Genomic DNA, 20,131 nt, shown 5'->3' with positions numbered 1-20,131 from the left:
AGTAATAGGTATCTACTTCATGAAATAGCATAAGGATTAAATGAGTTTATAGGCCCGTGGCTGACTCCTGTAATCCTAGCACTCTGGGAGGCCGAGGCAGGTGGATTGCTTGAGCTCAGGAGTTTGAGACTAGCCTTAGCAAGAGTGAGACCCCATCTCTACTAAAAATGGAAAAAACTAGCTAGGCGTCATGGCAACCACCTGTCATCTCAGTTATTTGGGACGCTGAGGCAAGAGGATAACTTAAGCCCCAAAGCTTGATGTTGCTGTGAGCTATGATGACACCACAGCACACTAACCAGGGGCAACAGAGACTGTATCAAAAAAAAAAAAAAGTTAATACCTATAAAATTTTATAATACTTATAAAAGCACGTGGCACATAGGAAGCTCTCAATAGAAGAGTTAGCTAGTATTATTCATTGGATCATGTAAATGCATGACCTTGGACTAGTCCTTTTCCCTTTCTGACCTCTGCAGGCCAGGAGTTTCTTATTCTCTGAAATGAAGGACCTATCCTAAATCCAGTCTTCCTCTTCCATCTCCTGCCATCAGGGACTGGGTTTGTGATCAGGGGATGAGATAGATATATGAGGGCAGGAGGAGGGCCCTAATAGAGAGGAGAGGAGCTCAACCCAATCCCCAGAAAACTGAGGGCAGGGAATTTCTCTACAGCCTAATGTAGAATGATTCTTTCCTGAATCTCTCTGGCAAAGGGCTTGTCTTGATTGGAGACAACAGGACAAGAGATGGGGCAGAGTAAGATGGTAAGGGGATAGTGCATTACCAGCTGGGGTTAGGGGTTGAAGCTGGGCTTTTAGACCCTCCCTCCAGGAATTCCAGGGTTGGGGGAGGAGCAGCCCAGGCCCAAGGTCACTGTGTCATTGTTACCATGGCAACAGCCACCTCTCTTCAAGGAACCTGGAAAAAGATTGGAGGAGGGAGTTCCCAGGTTTCTGAATCCATGGACAGAGAACAACCAGAGACATGGAGGAGAAGCAGAGAGAGACAAGAAGTGTGTGATTCATCTCTATGAAGACCTGCCCATCTCGGAATTCTCTGAACCTGATACGCTATGGGTGCTCAATATATGTCCCTCAAAGACAGAGAGAGAATGCCTGAGAGAGTTTAATGCCCAGAGATACAAGAAGCAAGGAAAGAGGAATCTTCAGAACGGAGGCAAGTGTCTCTTCCCTGTCTCCTCAACTTCATACCCCTGAGGGGTCCACTGAGGGTCCTGGATCCTCTTCATCTTCCCCAGCTCTGGACCCAACCACACAAGCCATCCATCTCAGCCATGCCAACCCCCTGAAGCAATTGTTTGATCCTTTTTGACACTAAATTCTTCCTACACGGGGGCTCAGCTGAGAAAAATCGTCTTCGGTGCCAGCTGATGTCTGCTAGACACCCCCCACAGCTGGGGAAAGAGGAGAGAGAGATGAAGGAAACAGGCGGTCTGCCTTCTTTACTCTCAGGGGTCCTTGTTTCCCTGGGGAGTGACCCCTCCGTAGATTCAGCTCTTCCCCGAATTCCTCCAGGACACCCAGACCTAGGCCACTCCCATCTCCTGCGACACCCCCACTTTCCCTCCTCAGGAAATCCTACAGGCCCCTCCCTTTCTTTGGGAGAAACAGGTATCTTCCTTTCCTCCGGGGACCCAGCTTGCATTTCACTAGGTCTGCCCGCCCCCTGCCGGCCAGGATCTGGTACTTCAGGGAGTCCACAAGGAGAGGGTAGAAACTGAGCCAGAACTGAGAATCTCTGAGTTCTTGCATTTTTAATTTCTTTTTGGTCTTGTATATTCAGGTCCTAGGGGTCCGAATCCCCAGACCCCTTGGGAACTCAGTCATCAGGAATTCAAGTCTCCAGCCCAGAAGTCAACGAAAGAAAGACAACTTTTCTTGGAGCCAGGCCTCGGTGAGGTCATCAGTGGTGCGAATTTCAAACACCTGGACAAAAAGAAATCTCAGCATTGCGATCCACCCAAGAGCTGAGGCAATGAGGACTCCGGCCCCCCTCATCCTTCAAACCTAGGAGTCCATGCCTCCTCCCCTTCAAACCCAGGGGATCAGACCCCTCCTCCCTCATTCTCTGGAACCTGGACCTTGGTAAGCTCTGCTGTCTGCACCAGCCTGTTTTTACTCCCAGCGTACATCATCTGTTGTTCGGGTTTGCAGCCTGCATGGAGAAAAGCAGAAAGGCGCCTAAGTGGGGGTACCCAAACATGTCTTCTAGGAATGTCCACCAGACTTTGCAGTTTCCTACAGGTCCTGGCAGCTATTCTAAGATGGTCCCCGCACTGCACTCAAAATTCCTAGGTTTGGGGTGGCGCCTGTGGCTCTGTGAGTGGGGCGCCGGCCCCATACACCTAGGGTGGTGGGTTCGAACCTGGCCCTGGCCAAACTGCAACAACAACAAAAATAGCTGGGCGTTGTGGCAGGCGCCTGTAGTCCCAGCTACTCTGGAGGCTGAGACAAGAGAATTGCTTAAGCCCAGCAGCTGGAGATGCTGTGAGCTGTGATCTACTGCACTCTACTGAGAGCGACAAAGTGAGACTTTGTCTCTAAAAAGAAAAAATTCCTAGGTTTGTTTGGGGGCTTAAAACGAACAAAGAGACCCTTCTTCTGAGGATCTCTGAAGATGATTTAGAAGCCAGACAGGGATTTTGATGTAAAAGGAAAAGGTGGGTTGGCTCACTCTCCAGGACTGAGGAGGATGGGTGGGCTCTTGGTAAGTCTGAGCCTCCACCTCCATGTCACTGTCCTTACACACCACATATGCCACACACACTGTCACATGCTCACACTCTAATTTGGGTGACTGCATACATCCACAGTCACCCACAAGCACACACCTGCACTCATACACACACCCTGCACCCCGAATTGAAGACCCTCTCCTCAAGGCAGTGTCTCACCTACAGGGCTGGAGAAGATGAAACACAAAGGGTAGGATACTCGACCATCCTCATGCACGTACTTGTAGCTGTAAACCACAAACCTACACCAGCAAAAGGGAATTCAAACTCAGGACGTTACCTTGCAGCCCAGGCCTAACTGCCATTACCTGAGTCCACAACCTTGAAGACTTGACTGAGTCTGAGAACCTAAGGTTGATGCCTGGGATCTGGGGTGCTGGTCTCAAACACAATAAATGATTCAAAATAATATAAATGCTTATTTGACTCACCATAACTCTACGAATTAGGTACTATTAATATACCCAGAGTACAGATGAGAAAACAGAGTTGCCTCGCCTGCTTGCCTGAGGTTCTATGGATAGAGCTATATCCATAGAAATTTGAACCCAGAAAATTTAGCCCCAGAGCATAAGTGCTCACCCACTATACAGTACTGTCCAGCAAACTAGAACCCTGGCTGTGACCAGAGATGGCTACATGATTTGCCAACACCATTACAAAATGCAAATGTACCACCCCTTGTTCAAAAAAGCTGGAAAACTCTTTTTCCTTTCTTCTCAGATCTCTTTTCAGACTGATCACGGTCTTTTTAAATCTGCTATTTTAAATCGTGCTTTCTCGGGCACAGGGATACATGCAGGGGACATGCAGATGCTCACAGGAGTACCCTGTAACTTGTCATGCAGAGGGTACATACTAGGTCTTGACCCTCCCCACACTGGCAGGGGCCTGAGGACAGCAGCAGTCACTGGGAAGATTCAGAAAATGGCTGGCTGACGACTCTCCCAGGAGGCTGCAGGAGGTGGGATTGCTTGTGACCCTAGCTCCAAGTGTCCAGCATATTTGTTTGATGTCTATCATCTCATCAGACATCATACAAAACACAAATTCAAGGATAAACTATAAATAATGTTAGCATTAAGCCCCAGATGTGAGGCCCCCATCTGGGTCATACACTAGTGAAGCTGATCCTGGCTGAGTCCTAGAGCCTGAGACTGAGGTTCAAAATCCAAGAGACCCAAAATGAACTCTGGTGAGATGAAAAATCTTAACAGAACAGTTTTCATAGAAATAGTCAAAAAGCTCTTCACCATAAAAAGCACCAGGCTCATGTGGCTTCACACAGGATTCTTCCTAATTACTAAAGGTCAGATAAGTTCTTTGCTACCAAAAGTGTTCCTGAGCATTGAAAAAGAAGGAAAATTTCATTAAAAAAAAAATGAAGCCAGTGCAATGTTGAGACCAAAACCTGACAAGGTTTGTACAAGAAGATTCTAAACCAATGTCACATATATGTGATACTACCATTGTGCAATAAAATATTACCATGTCAACAAGAAGTCTAGAGTAGAAACTCTTGGCCTCAAACAGAGGGATTCTAAATCTGTGAATAGGGATGTTCTAAGCAGCCCCTCAGTCTGTACCTCCATCACTTCTCTCCCCATGGCCTGATCCTCCCCTTTCTTCTCTCAGGATACCTGGGCTGTCTCTCCGGTAACTCCATTTTGAGTTCCTCTGGGGAAATGTTCTGAGGCAAGAAAACAGGAGAGAAGAAAAGGAATGACTACTTTTAGGTGAGCACTTACTATGTTCCAAGGCACTGCTCTAAAAAATGCACATGGATTAATTCACTGAACTCGGCTCGGCGCCTGTTGCTCAAGCGGCTAAGACGCCAGCCACATACACCAGAGCTGGTGGGTTCGAATCCAGCCTGGGCCTGCCAAACAACAATGACAACTACAACCAAAAAATAGCCGGGTGTTATGGCGGGCCCCTGTAGTCCCAGCTACTTGGAAGTCTGAGGCAAGAGAATCGCTTAAGCCCAGCAGTTGGAGGTGGCTGTGAGCTGTGAAAAAAAAGATTCATTGAACTCTCTCTTCCATAACCCCATGGGGTAGGTCCTCACTTAAAAGCTAAGGAAATTGAGGGCTGGAGGTGAAGTCACTTGCTCAAAGTTGCATGATAGTAAGCAGCAGAGTTCATATTTGAATCTATGTTCAACTGTAACCATTTCACCATATTTTCTTTCAAAGGGCCTTCAGGAGTCCAGCTCCTAGCCCATGCTCCTCCCCTGTCACACAGCCCCAGCCTCCATCTCCAGGGCCCCCTTCATGAGTCCTCAGCAATACTAAAAAGTAAAACTTGAAATCCATGTTACTGATAAAGACAGTGAGGCCACAAGAGGGTGAGGTCTACTCTTTCATAAAGGATTTCTGCTAGTGTTTTGTTAACTTATCTGGAAACTTTCATTAAGTGCCAATAAGCAGCATTATAATTTTTTTTTTTTGGAGACAGAGTCTCACTTAGTTGTCCTGGGTAGAATGCCATGGCCTCATAACTCACAGCAACCTCAAACTCTTGGGCTTAAGCGATTCTCTGCCTCAGCCTCCTGAATAGCTGAGACTACAGGTGCCCACGATAATGCCTGGCTATTTTTAGAGATGGGGTCTTGCTCTGGCTCAGGCAAGTCTCAAACCTGTCAGCTTAGGCAATCCACCCACCTCAGCCTCACAAGTGCTGGGATTACAGGTGTGAGCCACCACGCCTGGCCTATATTATTATTATTATTATTGATCAAGTCTCACTTTGTCACCCTGGGTAGAGCGCTGTGGTGTCATTGCAGCTCACAGGAACCTCAAATTCCTAGCTTCAAGGAATTCTTTTGCCCCAGCCTCACAAGTAGCTGTGACTACAAGCGGGCACCACCATGCCCAGCTAATTTTTCTATTTTTAGTAGAGATGAGGTCTCACTCTCAGATCTCTCAGACTGGTTTTGAACTCCTGAGCTCAAGCAATCCACCTGCCTCAGCCTCCCAGAGAATAACTATTATTATCATCATCATCATTATCACTTTATTTAGCAGATACTATGTGCCAGACCTTGTTTTAAACCCAAGGATTAAATCATTGTATGCGCAAACAGCCCTGTGAGGTAAGAACTATTCTCCCCATTTCACAGGTGAGGAAACAGAGCCTGAGACTGAGGCTCACAATCCTAGAGACCAAAAGTGAACTCAGTTGAGATGAAAAATCCATAAGCAGGCCAGTTTTCATAAAAATGGAAACATGTAAGCAAAGAATTCTCTTGTCTAAGGTCACAACTGAGCTGAAAGTTGGTTTCCAGGTATTTCTGGTCCACAGTGCCAGCTCTTAGCATCAGTTCCAGCCACTTGGGTATCCCATTCCCACCAGTACCTCTTGGAGGTCCCACCCACTCTGGCCCCTCACCTGAAATTCTTCCTCCAGCACCACCATCTGCCGGTCTTTATCCACCTTCACTGGGGAGGGGTGGCACACAGGGGTTAGATGCTCCTCCCCCACATTGGGGGGGCACTAGTTCCACCCTCTCTGCTTGTTCCCACCCTCCCTGCTTGTTCCTACCCCCCTCCCATCCTTCCTTGAATGACAATGTCACTCACTTATTATGGCTGCATTGTCAGTCTCTTTTCGGAAGCGGAATTTCCTCAGCTTTTCCTTCAGCTCCGGGTCCACATCACACACCACCAGAGAGTCAGACTGCCAGAGGAGCCCAGTGAGAGTTGAGCTGGCCTGACCTCAGCCCCTACCCTCTTCCCCACACCTCAGTTTCTCCTGCTAATGAAGAACAAGGTCACGCTAGCCCAACTGATGTTTTTGTAAACATTAGGAAAGGAGCCCTTTCCACACACAGCTTGGGGAGCAGAGCAGAGGCTGGATCCAGCCCTCTGGGTGGGTACCCTTGGGCAACACTCAAAAAGACCCAGGCCTAAACCTAGAGCCACCATATCTCTCTTCACCCAGCCAGGCCCCTTATCATAGTTGGGTCCCCTTCCCAGCCTGTGACCACCATCCTACAGACTGGCTTTCCACCAAGTGCCCTCCCAGCCCCCAGCACCAGCCCTCTCCGTATGACCCCTGGCCCCTGACCATGGCTGTTCTGTCCACCAGGCTCTTCTTTTCTCAGTTCCGCTGTCTTCTAGGGGTGGGGACCAGGGCTTGTGGGGGGCGGGCTGTGGGGTGAGGGGAAGGTTTCATACAACACCACATCCTGTTTATGCCAGTTCTAGGACAACTGTCACAGAGGGCTCCTCCCCCTCCTTCCTTCCCCTCATCTGCCAGAACCTGTCAGGCTTTGCAATCACTCAGACCAGGGTTTGAAAGCTGCCTTGCTGTGTGACTCAAGCTAAGTAACTTAACCTCTCTGACTACAGATTGTTTCAAAGATAAAAATAGTTTCATGTACCTCCCAGCATGGTAGATATGCTCAATTAACAAAAGATAATACGATGAGCTCTTTTGCCTCTCTTCTCCTCCGGGAAGCCTTGCTGGATTTACCTCCCAACTGGAATGTTTTGTTTTGTTTTATACAGAGTCTCCTTCGGTTACCCAAGCTAGAATACAGTAGCATCATCATAGCTCCCCTGCAACCCCAAACTCCTGGGCTTATGCGATCCTTCTGCCTCAGCCTTCGGAGTAGCTGGGACTACAGGCATATGCCACCACCCGTGCCAAGCTAATTTTTCTATTTTTGTAGAGACTGGTCTCACTCTTGCTCAGGGTGGTCTCAAACTCCTGACCTCGTGATTCTCCCACCTCAGCCTCCCAAAGTACTAGGATTAGAGGGGTGAGACACCATTCCCAGCTCCAACTGAAATATTTGAATGGCAGAGCTGGAAAATGGGAGTTTGAATCTTTTTACAGTCAGACAGCCATCCCTTATGCTGATGGCAAAACGGAACCAGAGAGGCAACTCCACACTGCCTGGGTAATGGTGACTTTTTTCCTGTACTTATTCAGCCTCATGGGCTTTACAATGGCCTCTGAAGTCCTGCTACAATGGATGGAGTTCAATCTTGCCAGAGCAGTATCCTCTTTTTTACTGAGTATTTTGTATTGTCCCCTTTCCCATCCTGAAATAAAATTCCTAGATAATGTAGCCTACTTACATACATAAATTCAAAAAAAATCAATATAATGTCCTAACTGTCATATAAAGGAGAAATAAAAGGAAAATACTTTATAAGAAAACCATCTGTATTTCAGTGAGAAAATAGAAGCAAACAAAAGAGAATTTTCACTTTGAGCTGCCTGCTAACCTGGCCTGCACGGTGAGCAAACCCCTGCCCTGCCCTGGATCTCCCCACCCCTCACGCACTTCAAGGGCATCCCTGCAGCTGTCTTCTCCCTTTCCCCAGCATTTCCAATGTCCCCATGCCTACTGGATCATTTTCCTTGGCCTATACACATTATTATTTCTTTCTTTTGTGTGTGTGTGTGTGTGTGTGTGAGAGAGAGAGAAAGTCTCACTCTGTTCCCTGGGAGTCATAGGTGACAGCAACCGCAAATTCCTGGGCTCAAGCAGCCATCTTGCCTCAGCCTCCCAAGTGGCTGGGATTACAGGCACCTGCCATCATGGCCAGCTAGGTTTTTTTTTTTTTTTTCTGTCTAGTTTTAGTAGAGATGGGTTCTCACTCTTGCTCAGGTTGGGATATTTCTTTCCTCTTAAAAACTAAAAACCCTATCTCCCTTCCAGCAATGCTCATTCATTTCCTTCCCTTTTCAGCAGGATTTCTCAAAAAAATCACCTACTCTTTTTTTTTTTTTTTTTTTTAATGCATTTTATTTATTTGTTTTGTTTTGTTTTTTGTGGTTTTTGGCCGGGGCTGGGTTTGAACCTGCAACCTCCGGCATATGGGACTGGCGCCCTACTGCTTGAGCCACAGGCGCCACCCCAAAATCACCTACTCTTGTTGCTTCCAATTTCTCAACCTAATTTTCTCAGAAACCGTCTCCAACCAGCCTTTTACCCCTGCCCCCTCTACTGACATGTCCTGGTCGGGGCACCAATGGCCTCCACGTTGTTGGATATAATGGTCAATTCTCAGTCCTCCTCAGCTGTATCTGGCACTTGCCATCACTCCCCACTCCCTGGAACATCTTCTTCACCTGGATTTTAGGACGTCTCACTTGCCTGGTTTTCTTACTACTCCTCTGCGTGCACCTTCTCAGCCTCTCTTGTTGATTCTTTCTTTTAACACTGGAGTATCCCATGGCTCAATACTCCCCTTTTCTTTCCCATCTACTTTGCATCCTCCCAGCTCTCATTCAGGCTTTCAAAGGGGATGCCCTAATTATTTGTTCAGGCACAGACTCTTACATCCACATGCCAGATGACATCTCCACCTGTATGTCTTAGAGTCATCCTCCTAGGCCCCCCTCTTTCCTCTCACAATATACATCAGAACTTAAGTCTGGATCTCAAAATATAACCAGAACCTGGCTGGGTGTGGTTGCTCACGCCTGTAATCCTAGCGCTTCAGGAGGCTAAGGCAGGAGGATCACTTGAGCTCAAAAGTTTGAGACCACCCTGAGCAAAAGCAAGATCCCCATTGCTACAAAAAAAAAATAAAAAATTAGCCCAGCATGAAGGTGGGCACCTATAGTCTCAACCACTTGGGAGGCTGAGGCAGGAGAATCACTCCAACCCAGGAGTTTGAGGTTGCTGTGAACTACACTATTTCTACTGCATTTTAGGTGGGGCAAATTTCCAAAATATGTGTGTGTATGTATAAAACTAAACCTTCCCACTTCTCCCTGCTTTACAGCCCATACCCTGGTCTTGCCCACCTTCAGCTGAACTATGACAGCAGCATCCACACTGTTTCCCTGATCCCACCCTGCCCGCCTAATAAAACCAAAGTCAGATGACATCCCTCCTCTCTCAAAACCCTGCCATGTGAGGCTGAGGCGGGTGGATTGTTGAGCTCAGGAGTTTGAGACTAGCCTGAGCAAGAGCAAGACCTTGTCTCTACTAAAAATAGAAAAACTAGCCAAGTGTTCTGGTGGGCGCCTATAGTCCCAGCTACTTGTGAGTCTGAGGCAAGAGGATCACTTGAGCCCAGGAGTTTGAAGCTGCTGTGAGCTATGATGTTACGGCACTCTGCTGAGAGTGCCAAAGTGAGACTCTGTCTCAACAACAACAACAACAAAAACCCTGCCATGTGGCCCAAATCATTTGGTTAAAAGCTAAGGTCCTTACGATGACCTTTAGATTGTCTGCCACTACCCCTATCCTATAACCTCTTGATCCTCATCATCCACAACCCTGCTTTTTACTCACTCCACTCCAGCCATGCTAGCCTCTTTGGGTTCTATGAAAGATCCTACCCCAGGGCCTTTGCACTTGCTGTTCCCTCTTTCTGGAGTCCTCCTTCCCTCATCTCTGTTTAAATCTCACCTGATGAAAAGAGCCCTTTCCCCATCCAAAATAATTTTGACCCCATCACTCTATCTTCTTTATTTTTCTTGTCACCATTCATCCTTCATACACTCCCCAGGGTAGGTCACCAACTCTCATACCCTCCCCAGGCTAAGACACTAACTCCCACAGCCTCAATTACCATCTTTGATGATCCTCGAATCTTGGTCTCCAGCCCCAGTTTCTCTCTTTAGGTCCAGACTCTGGGGTTTGTGCAGCCTTCTGGAACTCACTCCTGGGTATCCCACACTGGACTCAGTATCTTCCCAATCTGCTTCTCTGTTGGGACCAAATATCCCAGCCAGAGGTTCCCTCTCCCACTCTATGGCCAGACAGTCCCAGGGCCTGTTCTGTCACCCTACTGGGCGCCCTTCCCACCTGCCCACAGTCCCGCCCTCATGCAAACCCTCCTCTTACCCCTTCTCCCCCACCCCTGCTGTCTCCCTGGACTCTAAGCCCCCAGTTACATTCCCTCCAATCTGCTCACCTTATATAAAACAGAGACTTTCCAAAACCCCAGCCTCACTATGATCTTCCCAGACTTGAAGCCCTTCCATGGTTCCCTAGTGCCTATAAACCCACGGTTCCTCAAGTGGCCAAACATCTGGGCTCTGCTCATTTCTTACCACTCCATTTTGAACTCCACACTCCACCTTGACTGTACTTTTTATTTTTTGAGACAGAGTCTCACTTGGTCACCCCTGGTAGAGAGTGGTGGCATCTTAGCTCACAGCAACCCCAAACTCTTAGATTCAAACGATCCTCTTGCCTCATCTTCCCAAGTAGCTGGGATTATAAGCACCGGCCACAACACCTGGCCATGTTTTTAGAGACAGGGTCTCGTTCTTGCTCAGGCTGGTCTCAAACTCCTGAGCTTAGGCAATCCAGCCACCTCGGCCTCCCAAGTGCTGGGATTACAGCTGTGAGCCACCGCTCCTGACCGCAATTTCTTTTTTAAGGCGAGGTCTCACTCTGTTACCTAGGCTAGCGTGCAGTGGCCTCCTCATAGTTCACTGAAACCTCAATCTTCTGGTCTCAAGCGATCCTCTTGACCCAGCCTCCAGAGATTATCTCAGAGTACTGGCTAATCTATCTTTCTATCTTCCTTCCCTTTCTTTCTTCCCTCCCTCCCTTCCTTCTTTCCTTTTTCCCTCCCTTCTTTCCTTCTGACGGAGGTGCTCAGGCTGGTCTCCAACTCCTGGTCTCAAGCTGTCCTCCATCCTTGGCCTCCCAAAGTGCTGGGATAACAGGGATAAGCCACCAGTCCTGCTCCTGACCGCATTTCTTTGAGTTCCAGTAACTTAGCCTTGTCTGTCACCCAAGGCCCTTCTGAATGCAGACTCCTCCTCTGATTTGTTCACCCTGATTCAGGACAGTTGATAGAATGACTAAATTAAGACAAAAGTCACAGCAACAACTCCCATTTATTGACGGCCTCCCTTGTACCAAGCTCTTTATATGCACTTTTTCAATCCTAAAGGATTGGGTCTCGATTTGCTCTTCCAATGTAAGAGAAGCAGCAGCAGGCTCAGACTGTGGCGCGGTAAGAAAACCGAGACTCCAGAATCCTAAGTGCAGGCTACCACGCTGAACCGCCAGTGGACAGAGCTGGGCAAAGTCCTCGGGTGGGGCGGGTCAGAGGGTGGGGAAAGAAGGCCTTGAACGCCAGAATAAGGAATTGTGACTTAGCTCCGGGTAGCTGAGGTAGACGGGCACAAGTCTGCCCTCTGCGGGCCTGGAGGCCCAATCCCAGGCTCCGCCGGCCCGTTGCCCTGGGCAACGCCGCGCGCGCCCCTCCCCTTCCCCACCCGTCGGCCCGGAGTCCGGGACCTGGCCGACTGCCCGTCACCCCCACGTCGGACCAATCCCACTGAGGAGAGGGCGGGCCTCTGGGGCCTCGTTCCACCCCCGTTGCGCCCCTCCTCACCAGAACCCCGCCTTTCCCGGCGCACACCTCCCGCCCTTCGGGCTGCCCTCGCCGCCCGTTGGCTGGCGCGCCGTTCGTCACCTGGCTGTAAGCTAATGCGGGCGCGCGGCTGCCCAGTCGGGGCGGAGCCAGGGGCGGTGACGCACGGCGCGGTGACGCAGCGCGACGGCGGCGGTGGCGGCTGCGGTGGTCGGTGCGGGAGGAGGGAGGGGAGCTCGCGGGCCGGAGAGGGGGCGACGGCGGCGGCAGTGGCCTGAGGAGGCCCGGGCGGCGGCGGCGGCGGAGGAGGAGGGCGAGGCGGTGAGTCTCGGGGCTGGCCGGGCGGGCGCGGGGCGGTGGCGGGTCTGGGCGCGCGGAGCTCCCCTCGGGGCGACCCAGGCCGCGCGGGCGGCCCCGCCCCCTCAGGGACCCCGAGCCGCAGGCGGCGGCGGGCGCGGAGCGCGGGCCTCGGGTGCCAGGCCAGCGACAGAATCCCCGGGCTGACCCCTAATCCACCTCCCGGACCTGTTCAGAAGCTCCTTCCCATGTCCTCACACCCAGCGATCGTCGAGGGGCCGGGCCGGGACCTTCTCGTGACCCCCACAGATCGTCCTCAGAGAGCCCCTGACGCTCTCCCGAGCCCCCTCGGCCGCCCCCAAAGGCGTCCGCAGAGCCCGCCCCTCACCTTTCAACCGTCTTCTCCGGACACCTTCCTGCATCCCAACAGCCTTATTCGCAGACCCCCGCCCTTTGGCCCCACGTCCCTCATCCTTCTCTCTCCAAAAATACCTCGCGGAGGCCGCTCCTCGAATCTTCCAGCGGTGTAGCTCGGCCCCTCCGGGAGCCTCCCTCACAGGCCCTCAAACCCACTTCAAAGATTCCCTGAAATACCCTCCAGACCCTGTCCATTCTCTCCACCAGGGACCTGCTCCGAATATTCCAACAATCTCCAGACTTCTCCCTCACATAGCCTAAGAATTTTCCCTCCCACCTACCCTCATTCCAGAAATCTCCTTGGAGATTTTCCACTTATGTCCCCTGCATTTCAGACCCCCCCCAAAAAAAATCCTTCAGAATGCCCTGACATACCCTGATTCTCTTCCCTGAAGATCTCCTTCCCTTATTCCAAAAAAATCTTCCTCAGCGATGCTCTGAAATACCCCCAATCCCCAGACTGACCTGGAAGACCCCACCCTGCTGAGTTACAGCCACCTCTTGTGCACTCTCCTCCACCATGCCAAAAATCTCCCCCAGACACTTCATGGATCCCAAATCTCAAACCTTCCCCCCTAAAGATCACCCTCAGGTACCCTAATAGTGTTCATGAGACCTTTTCCCCCACCTCCACTTATTCTAAAAGTCTCCTGATTTTTATTGCCTGAACTCTCCAGATTCTCCCACAATCCAAGAGGTCCTTCCAAAACCCCTTTACACATCCCAAATCTTTCCAGTTCCAAAAATTGCTTGAGGATGCCCAAAAGTTCCTTCATAGTTTCTTGCTTATATTTGCTAGAACCATTTTTAAATGCCCCCTCTAGACCTATTTTAGAAGCACCTTGTAAAGGTACTCCTCACAACCTTGTAGGACTCTAAGATTCTCTTTATGATCCCTCTGAGATGGCAGTTTTTCAGTACCTCTCTCACATCCTAAGAGACCTTTGTAACCCCCTGGAGCCCTTCTAAGATAGGTCCTGGTAATCCCTCCCAGATACCTTCCTGCCCAGAACCTCTTGAATCACTACTCAGAGACTTCCTGTCTTATTAAGAGACTTTCTAGAGATTTTCCTCCCTGAACTTAACCTTCACAAGTCTCCTAAATCCTCTAGAACCCCCTATGGAAGAACCACACACTCCCTTGGTTTTCTTTCAGAATAACTCTCTGAGGTATTGCTCTTAAGAGAGGCCTAGAATTCTTTCTGGAAAACCTCCTGTTGATACTTCCAAGTCTCTCTCAGAAGACCCACCTTTTCCATATTCTTTTGGAGACTTTACTTGGAGAAATCCTTATCTGAGATCTCTAAAGAGTTTTTCCAAAAAGATCCCTTTGTCATCCCACAGCAGTACACCTAAGACCTCTCTCGGAAGACGACACCTTCCCCAGACACCTTTTAGAGAATTTTCTCCAAAATTACCCTGCATCAGCAACTCACTCCAGTGCTTCCTAAGACTTCCTCAGAATTCTCCCTCAGATTTCCCCTCTAATACTCTCAAGGAACCTTATTCAGGACCCTAACAGATTTACTCTTCTTAGAATCCTTATTTGCTCCCTCTCATTTCCACCTTTCTCTTTCCTCTGAAATCAGCTCTGAGACCCCTTTGAATCTGGACCTTCTTCCCCCATTATCCCTTGAGAGGCCCTCAACTTCTTTGAGACTCCTGCCCCCTGAGCAGCTGTGTCTCCTTTTAAAGATCATTGAGAGACCCCATCCCCTTAAAATCCCAGTCAGTGCTCAGAGACCTTTCTCTCAGACCATTTTTTTTAGGCCCATTCTCACAGACCCCCTCTTTCCTTCAGAGATTGAGAGACCCTTAACACTCTCCTCAGGGACTTCTTGAAGACTTTCCCCTTTTCCCCTTAGAGGACCTCCTCACTAAAGAATCCCTTCCCCCATAGCAGTAGGTCTCAAAATGTGGTTCCTGAACCAGCAGCAGCAGCAGCAGCAGCAGCATTTGCTAGAAACGCAGATTCTTGGATCCCACCCAGATCTATCGAATGAGAAAACCTGGGAGTAGGGTCCAGCAATCTGAGGATTTCCCTTTCCCCACACAAAGCCCACAAAACCCCCTGAAAGATGCCTCAGGGTATGCCTCTGCCCTATTGCTCACCTTCATTTTCCTGGGAATCCTCTTTTCAAAGTACTGATCCTTTAGAAAGTCTCCTTACCCTCCTTGAAAGGATCTTGGCTTCTCCATGTAGTTTTTGTACCCTTCTGAGTAGTTACTCCAGAGTCTACCTTTGGATGGTTCCCTTTCAGATCTCAGTGCTTTCTCCTTTTGGCTATTCTTCTAGCCCACCCCCCAGGCTTTAAATTGTTACCTCTTTGAACATACACATCCATCTCCTCTCCTCTGTCCTTTTCCACATAAGCATCCTCCCCTTGAGGCACCCTCAGGTCTTTTTCATCATGTGTCTTACTGCCAAGAGCCCTCCTTTGTACTTCTTAGAGCACTACTCATCTTCTCCCTTATTAGTTTTGTATGTACTTACCCACTCACCCTCACTGAACTGGGAGCTCAGGAAGTACAGGGATGTGACTTGTTCCTCACTGAATACCAGAAGATGAGATCTATACTCTGTAAATTATTGGGAATCATTGGGGAATAAATAGCTCTCTCTTCTGCTTTTGACCAGAAATCTCCAAGTTTCTCACATCTCACTCTTCATTTGGGTTTAGCACACTTTCCCTGCCCCCTCCTCTCCTCTCACCTCCTTTTCTTCCATATGCACCCTCCTCCCCCCCCTACCCCCCCCCCCCCCCCGCTCCTATCTATGTGACTTGACTTTGTGCTCTCTCGCTCTCCTTTTTTTTTTTGTAGTTTCTGTCTCTATCGCCCTTGGTAGAGTGCCGTGGAGTCACACAGCTCACAGCAACCTCCAGCTCTTGGGCTTAGGCGATTCTCTTGCCTTAGCCTCCCAAGTAGCTGGGAATACAGGCGCCCATCACAACGCCCAGCTATTTTTTTTATTGCAGTTTGGCCAGGGCCGGGTTTGAATCCGCCAGCCTTTGTATATGGGGCTGGCGCCCTAACCACTGAGCCACAGGCGCTGCCTTGTGCTGTATCTTGATTTTGAGCTACCCTGAGGTACTACTACTGGTGACTTGCTTCATTCCACTGATTGGCCTCTCAGCCCCCCTCACGCTGTAAGTCTGGGACTTCCACAGGCTCTTAACTTTCTTCAAGGGATTATGTTTCTCTCCAGGACCCAGAAGAAGAAACAGAGACCCCAGGTTAAACACTGGGGCTTGCCTTCAGGAAGCTCACAGTACAGTAGAGGGCATGGGCAGGTACGGGGGCAGAATATTTGGTACAGATTATATGCTGCAGAAATTCAGCAGTGAGAGGGAGCCCTTTATTTGAAAAGACTTCACAGAAAAGGTACTGGGGTTGGGTAGTGTTCCACAGGAGTTAGGACATTGATGTGGTGCCACCCAGGCATAAGAAACAGCTTAAGCAATGGGACAGACAAGAAAAACTCATTTCACACCCATCCTTCACCTAAAGGACAGAGATGAAAGGAAACAGCTCTCCTCCTTTTGCCAGCTGCACTTTAGTGACCCGGAGAATAATAATACTAACACCAACTGCTGTTTATTGAGTCCATGCTAACTGCCAGGCATTGTTTAAGTGCTTTACCTGTATTCATAGGAACCCCTGTGAGGTTCCTATGGACCAACTGCTGGTCCAGGAACCACACTTTGAGACCCACTGCTATGGGTGAAGGGATTCTTTAGTGAGGAGGCCCTCTACAGGGAAAAGGAAGATAAATAGGGAAAGTCGTCAAGAAGTTCCTGAAGAGAGTGTTAAGGGTCTCTCAATCTCTGAAGGGAAGAGGGGTCTGTGAGAATGGAGTCTAAGAAAAATGGTCTGAGAGAAAGGTCTCTAGCACTGACTGGGATTTCAAGGGGATGGAGTCTCAAGGATCTGTGTCTGAGGAGACACAGCTGCTCAGGGGGCTGGAGTCTAAAAGATGTCGGGCGTCTCTCAAGGGATAATGAGGGAAGAAGGCCCAGATTCAAAGGGGTCTCAGAGTTGATACCAGAGGAAAAAGAAGGGTGGGAATGAGAGGGAGCAAATAAGAATTCTACAAAGGGTAAATCTGTGAGGTATGGAAACTGATTATCCTTATTTTGCATACTGTGAAATTGAGGGCAGGCAGGACTTGTGTGGGCCCTGTCTGTTCCAAGATGGTAGTATCTTGGGTGAGAGAGTTAGACTTTCTATTTAGATAGGGTTGGCTGCAGTGGGGCATTATACTGTACTGGTTAGGTATGCAGACTCTGGGCTGGACAGGATTTGCATCCCATATTGTCACTTACCAGTCTTGTGACCTAGACAATTTTCTTAACTTCTCTAGTCCTTAGATTTCACAGCTAAAAAATGAAGGAAGGTAATAATATCCTATTTCATAGAATGGTTATGAGGATAAAATCAATACATGTGAAGTTCTTAGAACAATGACTTGCGCATAAGTCTCATTGTTTGCAAAAAAAATAGTTCATCTCAGAACTACAAAACTAAGTGGCTGGGTGTGGTGGTTCATGCCAGTAGTCTCAGCACTTTGGGAGGCCAGGAGGGAGGATCATTTGAGCCCAGCCTGGGCAACATACAAGAATTTAGACTAATCTGAAATTAGTCAGATGTGGTGTCACATGCCTATAATCCCAGCTACTCAGGAGGCTGAGGCAGAAGGATCACTTGAGGCAAGCAGTAAGGTATGATGATGCCACTGCTCTCTACCCTAGGCAACAGAGATACCGTTTCAAAAAAACAAGTGATGGAACCTTAGCTCAAAGTGGTTTAATCAAAAAGGGGGATTAATTGACTCATATTGCTGACAAGTCCAGAGTCAGCATGGATTCAGACCTAGCTGCATCCAGGAATTCAAATGATATTCTCAGTCATCTCCCTATTTCTCCTCTTTTAACTTGATCCTCAACAAGCTCTACTTTGTGGTGACAAAGATGGCCCTTAGCAACCCCAGGTTTAAATCCTACCTCCTTAGCACCCTCAGTGGAAAGAGGACTGTTTTTCCTGAGAGTCCCAGTTTGAAAATAGTTTCTTTACTGAATAAGTGTGAGATGATGACAGAAGATCCTTAGAGACGTGTTTTGGGTCCTTTGCCCTGGATCTCAGTCTCTCGCTTGCTGAGCCCAACAGGACTGTGATTCCATCCGATGTCCTTTCCAGTGTCAATGGTAATCTCTCTCCCTTCTGTTCCCCAACCCCAGGCATTCTCCTCTCTGTGATTATTTGGATCCAAAGAGTTTATGGTCTGATCCAACCAGGTTTTCCTTTGGGATTTCACTAAGAGAGACAGAAATGAAGTGATCAGCCTGGCTTAGTGGTGGCCTCAGGGAAGTAGAATCCCGAAGTGCTGGTGTTCAGTCCTCTCACCTCAGCTTTGGGTCAGAACTTTAGAAGAGAATTAAGTAGGAGTGCTGTGAGTGCAGTTTTGTTTCATTTGTTTTAGTGTAAACTCATTAACTAGAATCTGGTTGAGGACAAATTACAGAACAGCAGTTTATGTAGTTACACAAGTCTCAAATATTTCCAGCCTGGGCTCCTTAATTAAACAATTATGGAGGCCCTGTTCTAGGTATTGGAGTTAGAACAGTGAATAAAATAGTCAAGATCCTGAAACTCATGGGCCTTATATTTTGATGGGGGGAGGATATACAAACAGCAAGTAAAGAAATTAGAATGTGGCACATGCTGTGAAGGAAATAAAATAGTGTAAAAGAGAGGGTGGTAGAGGCCACTGTAGACAAGGTGGTCAGAAATGGCCTCTTTGGGAAGGTAACAATTGACCCTGATAACTAGAAAGATGAGAAGGCACTAATTGTGGGAAGATCTAGAAATGGGATATTACAATCTAAGCATTGTCCCATGCAGAGAAAGGACTACTGAAAGGTGGGGAAATTTATCACAGATAATTATCGAGGGCCTGCTCTGTGCCAGGTGCTGTGGTGGGAACTGGAGATGTAGCAGTGAATAGTAAAGCCATAGTCTTCTTTTCCCTCATGGATCTTGCAGTCTAGGCATTTTTGGAAGAGCCTTTGAAGAAACACTTATTAATGGGTAATATCAGAGAGTCTTCCTACTGCGGAGATGGAGCACAAATGAAGCCAGATCTGACTGATGAAAATGATCCAGCCATGTGATGATCTGGGGGAAAAGAGCATTTCAGATAGTGGGATTAGCAGGTGCAAAAGCTGCCAGGTGTATTCAAGGAACAGCAAGAAGACACTGCGACTAGACCATAAGTGAGGGAAAGGGTTAAGGGGTTAGGTTGACAAAAGTCAAATCACTTGGGTCCTGGTGACCTTGGTGTGGAGTTTACATTTTCATTTAAGGGAATGAGAAGCTATTAGAAGGATTTTTGGGGTGGTGCCTGTGGCTCAGTGAGTAGGGCGCTGGCCCCATATACCAAGCGTGGAGGGCTTGAACCCGGTGCCGGCCAAACTACAACAAAAAATAGCTGGGCATTGTGGTGGGCACTTGTAGTTATAGCTCCTTGGGAGGCTGAGGCAAGAGAATCGCCTAAGCCCAAGAGTTGGAGGTTGCTGTGAGCTGTTACGCACTCTACCGAGGGTGACAAAATGAAACTCTGTCTCAAAAAAAAAAGAAGGATTTTTTAAAGCTAGACCGTAATACGATCTGATTTTTTTTTTTCTTTTTTAAGAAAGTTCAGGGTGGCACCTGTGGCTCAAAGGAGTAGAGCGCCAGCCTCATATACCGGAGGTGGTGGGTTCAAACCCAGCCCCGGCCAAAAATTGCAAAAAAAAAAAAAAAATTCACTTTGGTTTCTACAAGGAAAACAAAGGGGCAAATATGGAAGCAGGAAGGTGAGTTAGAAGACAATCCATTTGTCTAAATGAGAAAGGATAGGCAGCGCCTGTGGCTCAGTTGGTAAGGCGCCAGCCCGATATACCGAGGGCGGTGGGTTCAAACCCGGCCCCGGCTGAACTGCAACCAAAAAAAAAAAATAGCTGGGCGTTGTGGCGGGCGCCTGTAGTCCCAGCTACTCGGGAGGCTGAGACAAGAGAATCGCCTAAGCCCAGAAGTTGGAGGTTGCTGTGAGCTGTGTGAGGCCATGGCACTCTACCGAGGGCCATAAAGTGAGACTCTGTCTACAGAGTCTACAAAAAAAAAAAAAAAAAGAAAGGATGGTAATGTGAATATAGTAATGGTAGTAAAGATGAAGAAAAGCAGATGTATTTTAGGCAAAGAGAAAATAACTTGATGGGATTAGAGAAAGAGAAGAATCTAAGATGATGACAATAGCAAAGTTGTTTGTGGCTCACAACACTTTAAGAGCAAGTACCATTTTACAGATGAGAAAACAA

At 48.4% G+C, this 20,131-nt stretch overlaps 2 protein-coding genes across 2 annotated transcripts in view; one reads left to right on the top strand and one right to left on the bottom strand.

Annotated features, from left to right (window-relative positions):
- Positions 1–1,762: 1,762 nt before the first annotated feature.
- GMFG (glia maturation factor gamma) lies at positions 1,763–6,938 on the bottom strand. The gene is made up of 7 exons (XM_053604858.1): positions 6,826–6,938; positions 6,339–6,435; positions 6,148–6,197; positions 4,398–4,447; positions 2,917–2,999; positions 2,104–2,177; positions 1,763–1,948 (listed from the first exon to the last, which is right to left on the bottom strand). The coding sequence occupies exons 1-7, from the start codon at positions 6,826–6,828 to the stop codon at positions 1,877–1,879; spliced, it is 429 nt and encodes a 142-aa protein (XP_053460833.1). The 5' UTR covers positions 6,829–6,938; the 3' UTR covers positions 1,763–1,876.
- Positions 6,939–12,227: 5,289 nt separating this feature from the next.
- Positions 12,228–20,131, top strand: part of SAMD4B (sterile alpha motif domain containing 4B) — a 44,408-nt gene continuing 36,504 nt past the window's right edge. Inside the window, exon 1 of the mRNA XM_053604843.1 lies at positions 12,228–12,383. The gene's annotated coding sequence lies outside the window, so the exon portion shown is untranslated. The remainder of the gene's footprint in view (positions 12,384–20,131) is intronic.

The sequence above is a fragment of the Nycticebus coucang genome, chromosome 10 (genome assembly GCF_027406575.1).
Source record: "Nycticebus coucang isolate mNycCou1 chromosome 10, mNycCou1.pri, whole genome shotgun sequence".
In the NCBI taxonomy this organism is placed as follows: domain Eukaryota; kingdom Metazoa; phylum Chordata; class Mammalia; order Primates; family Lorisidae; genus Nycticebus; species Nycticebus coucang.
This window is presented reverse-complemented; position numbering and strand designations above follow the sequence as displayed.

What these genes read in the sequence shown, in the direction of transcription:
- GMFG (XM_053604858.1), bottom strand. An exon ending in TTACCGGAGAGACAGCCCAG is followed by an intron (nt 3,000 to 4,397) that starts GTATCCTGAGAG and finishes TTGCTGGTGTAG; the next exon opens with GTTTGTGGTTTACAGCTACA. An exon ending in AGACAGCAGAGCTTACCAAG is followed by an intron (nt 1,949 to 2,103) that starts GTCCAGGTTCCA and finishes CTTTTTGTCCAG; the next exon opens with GTGTTTGAAATTCGCACCAC.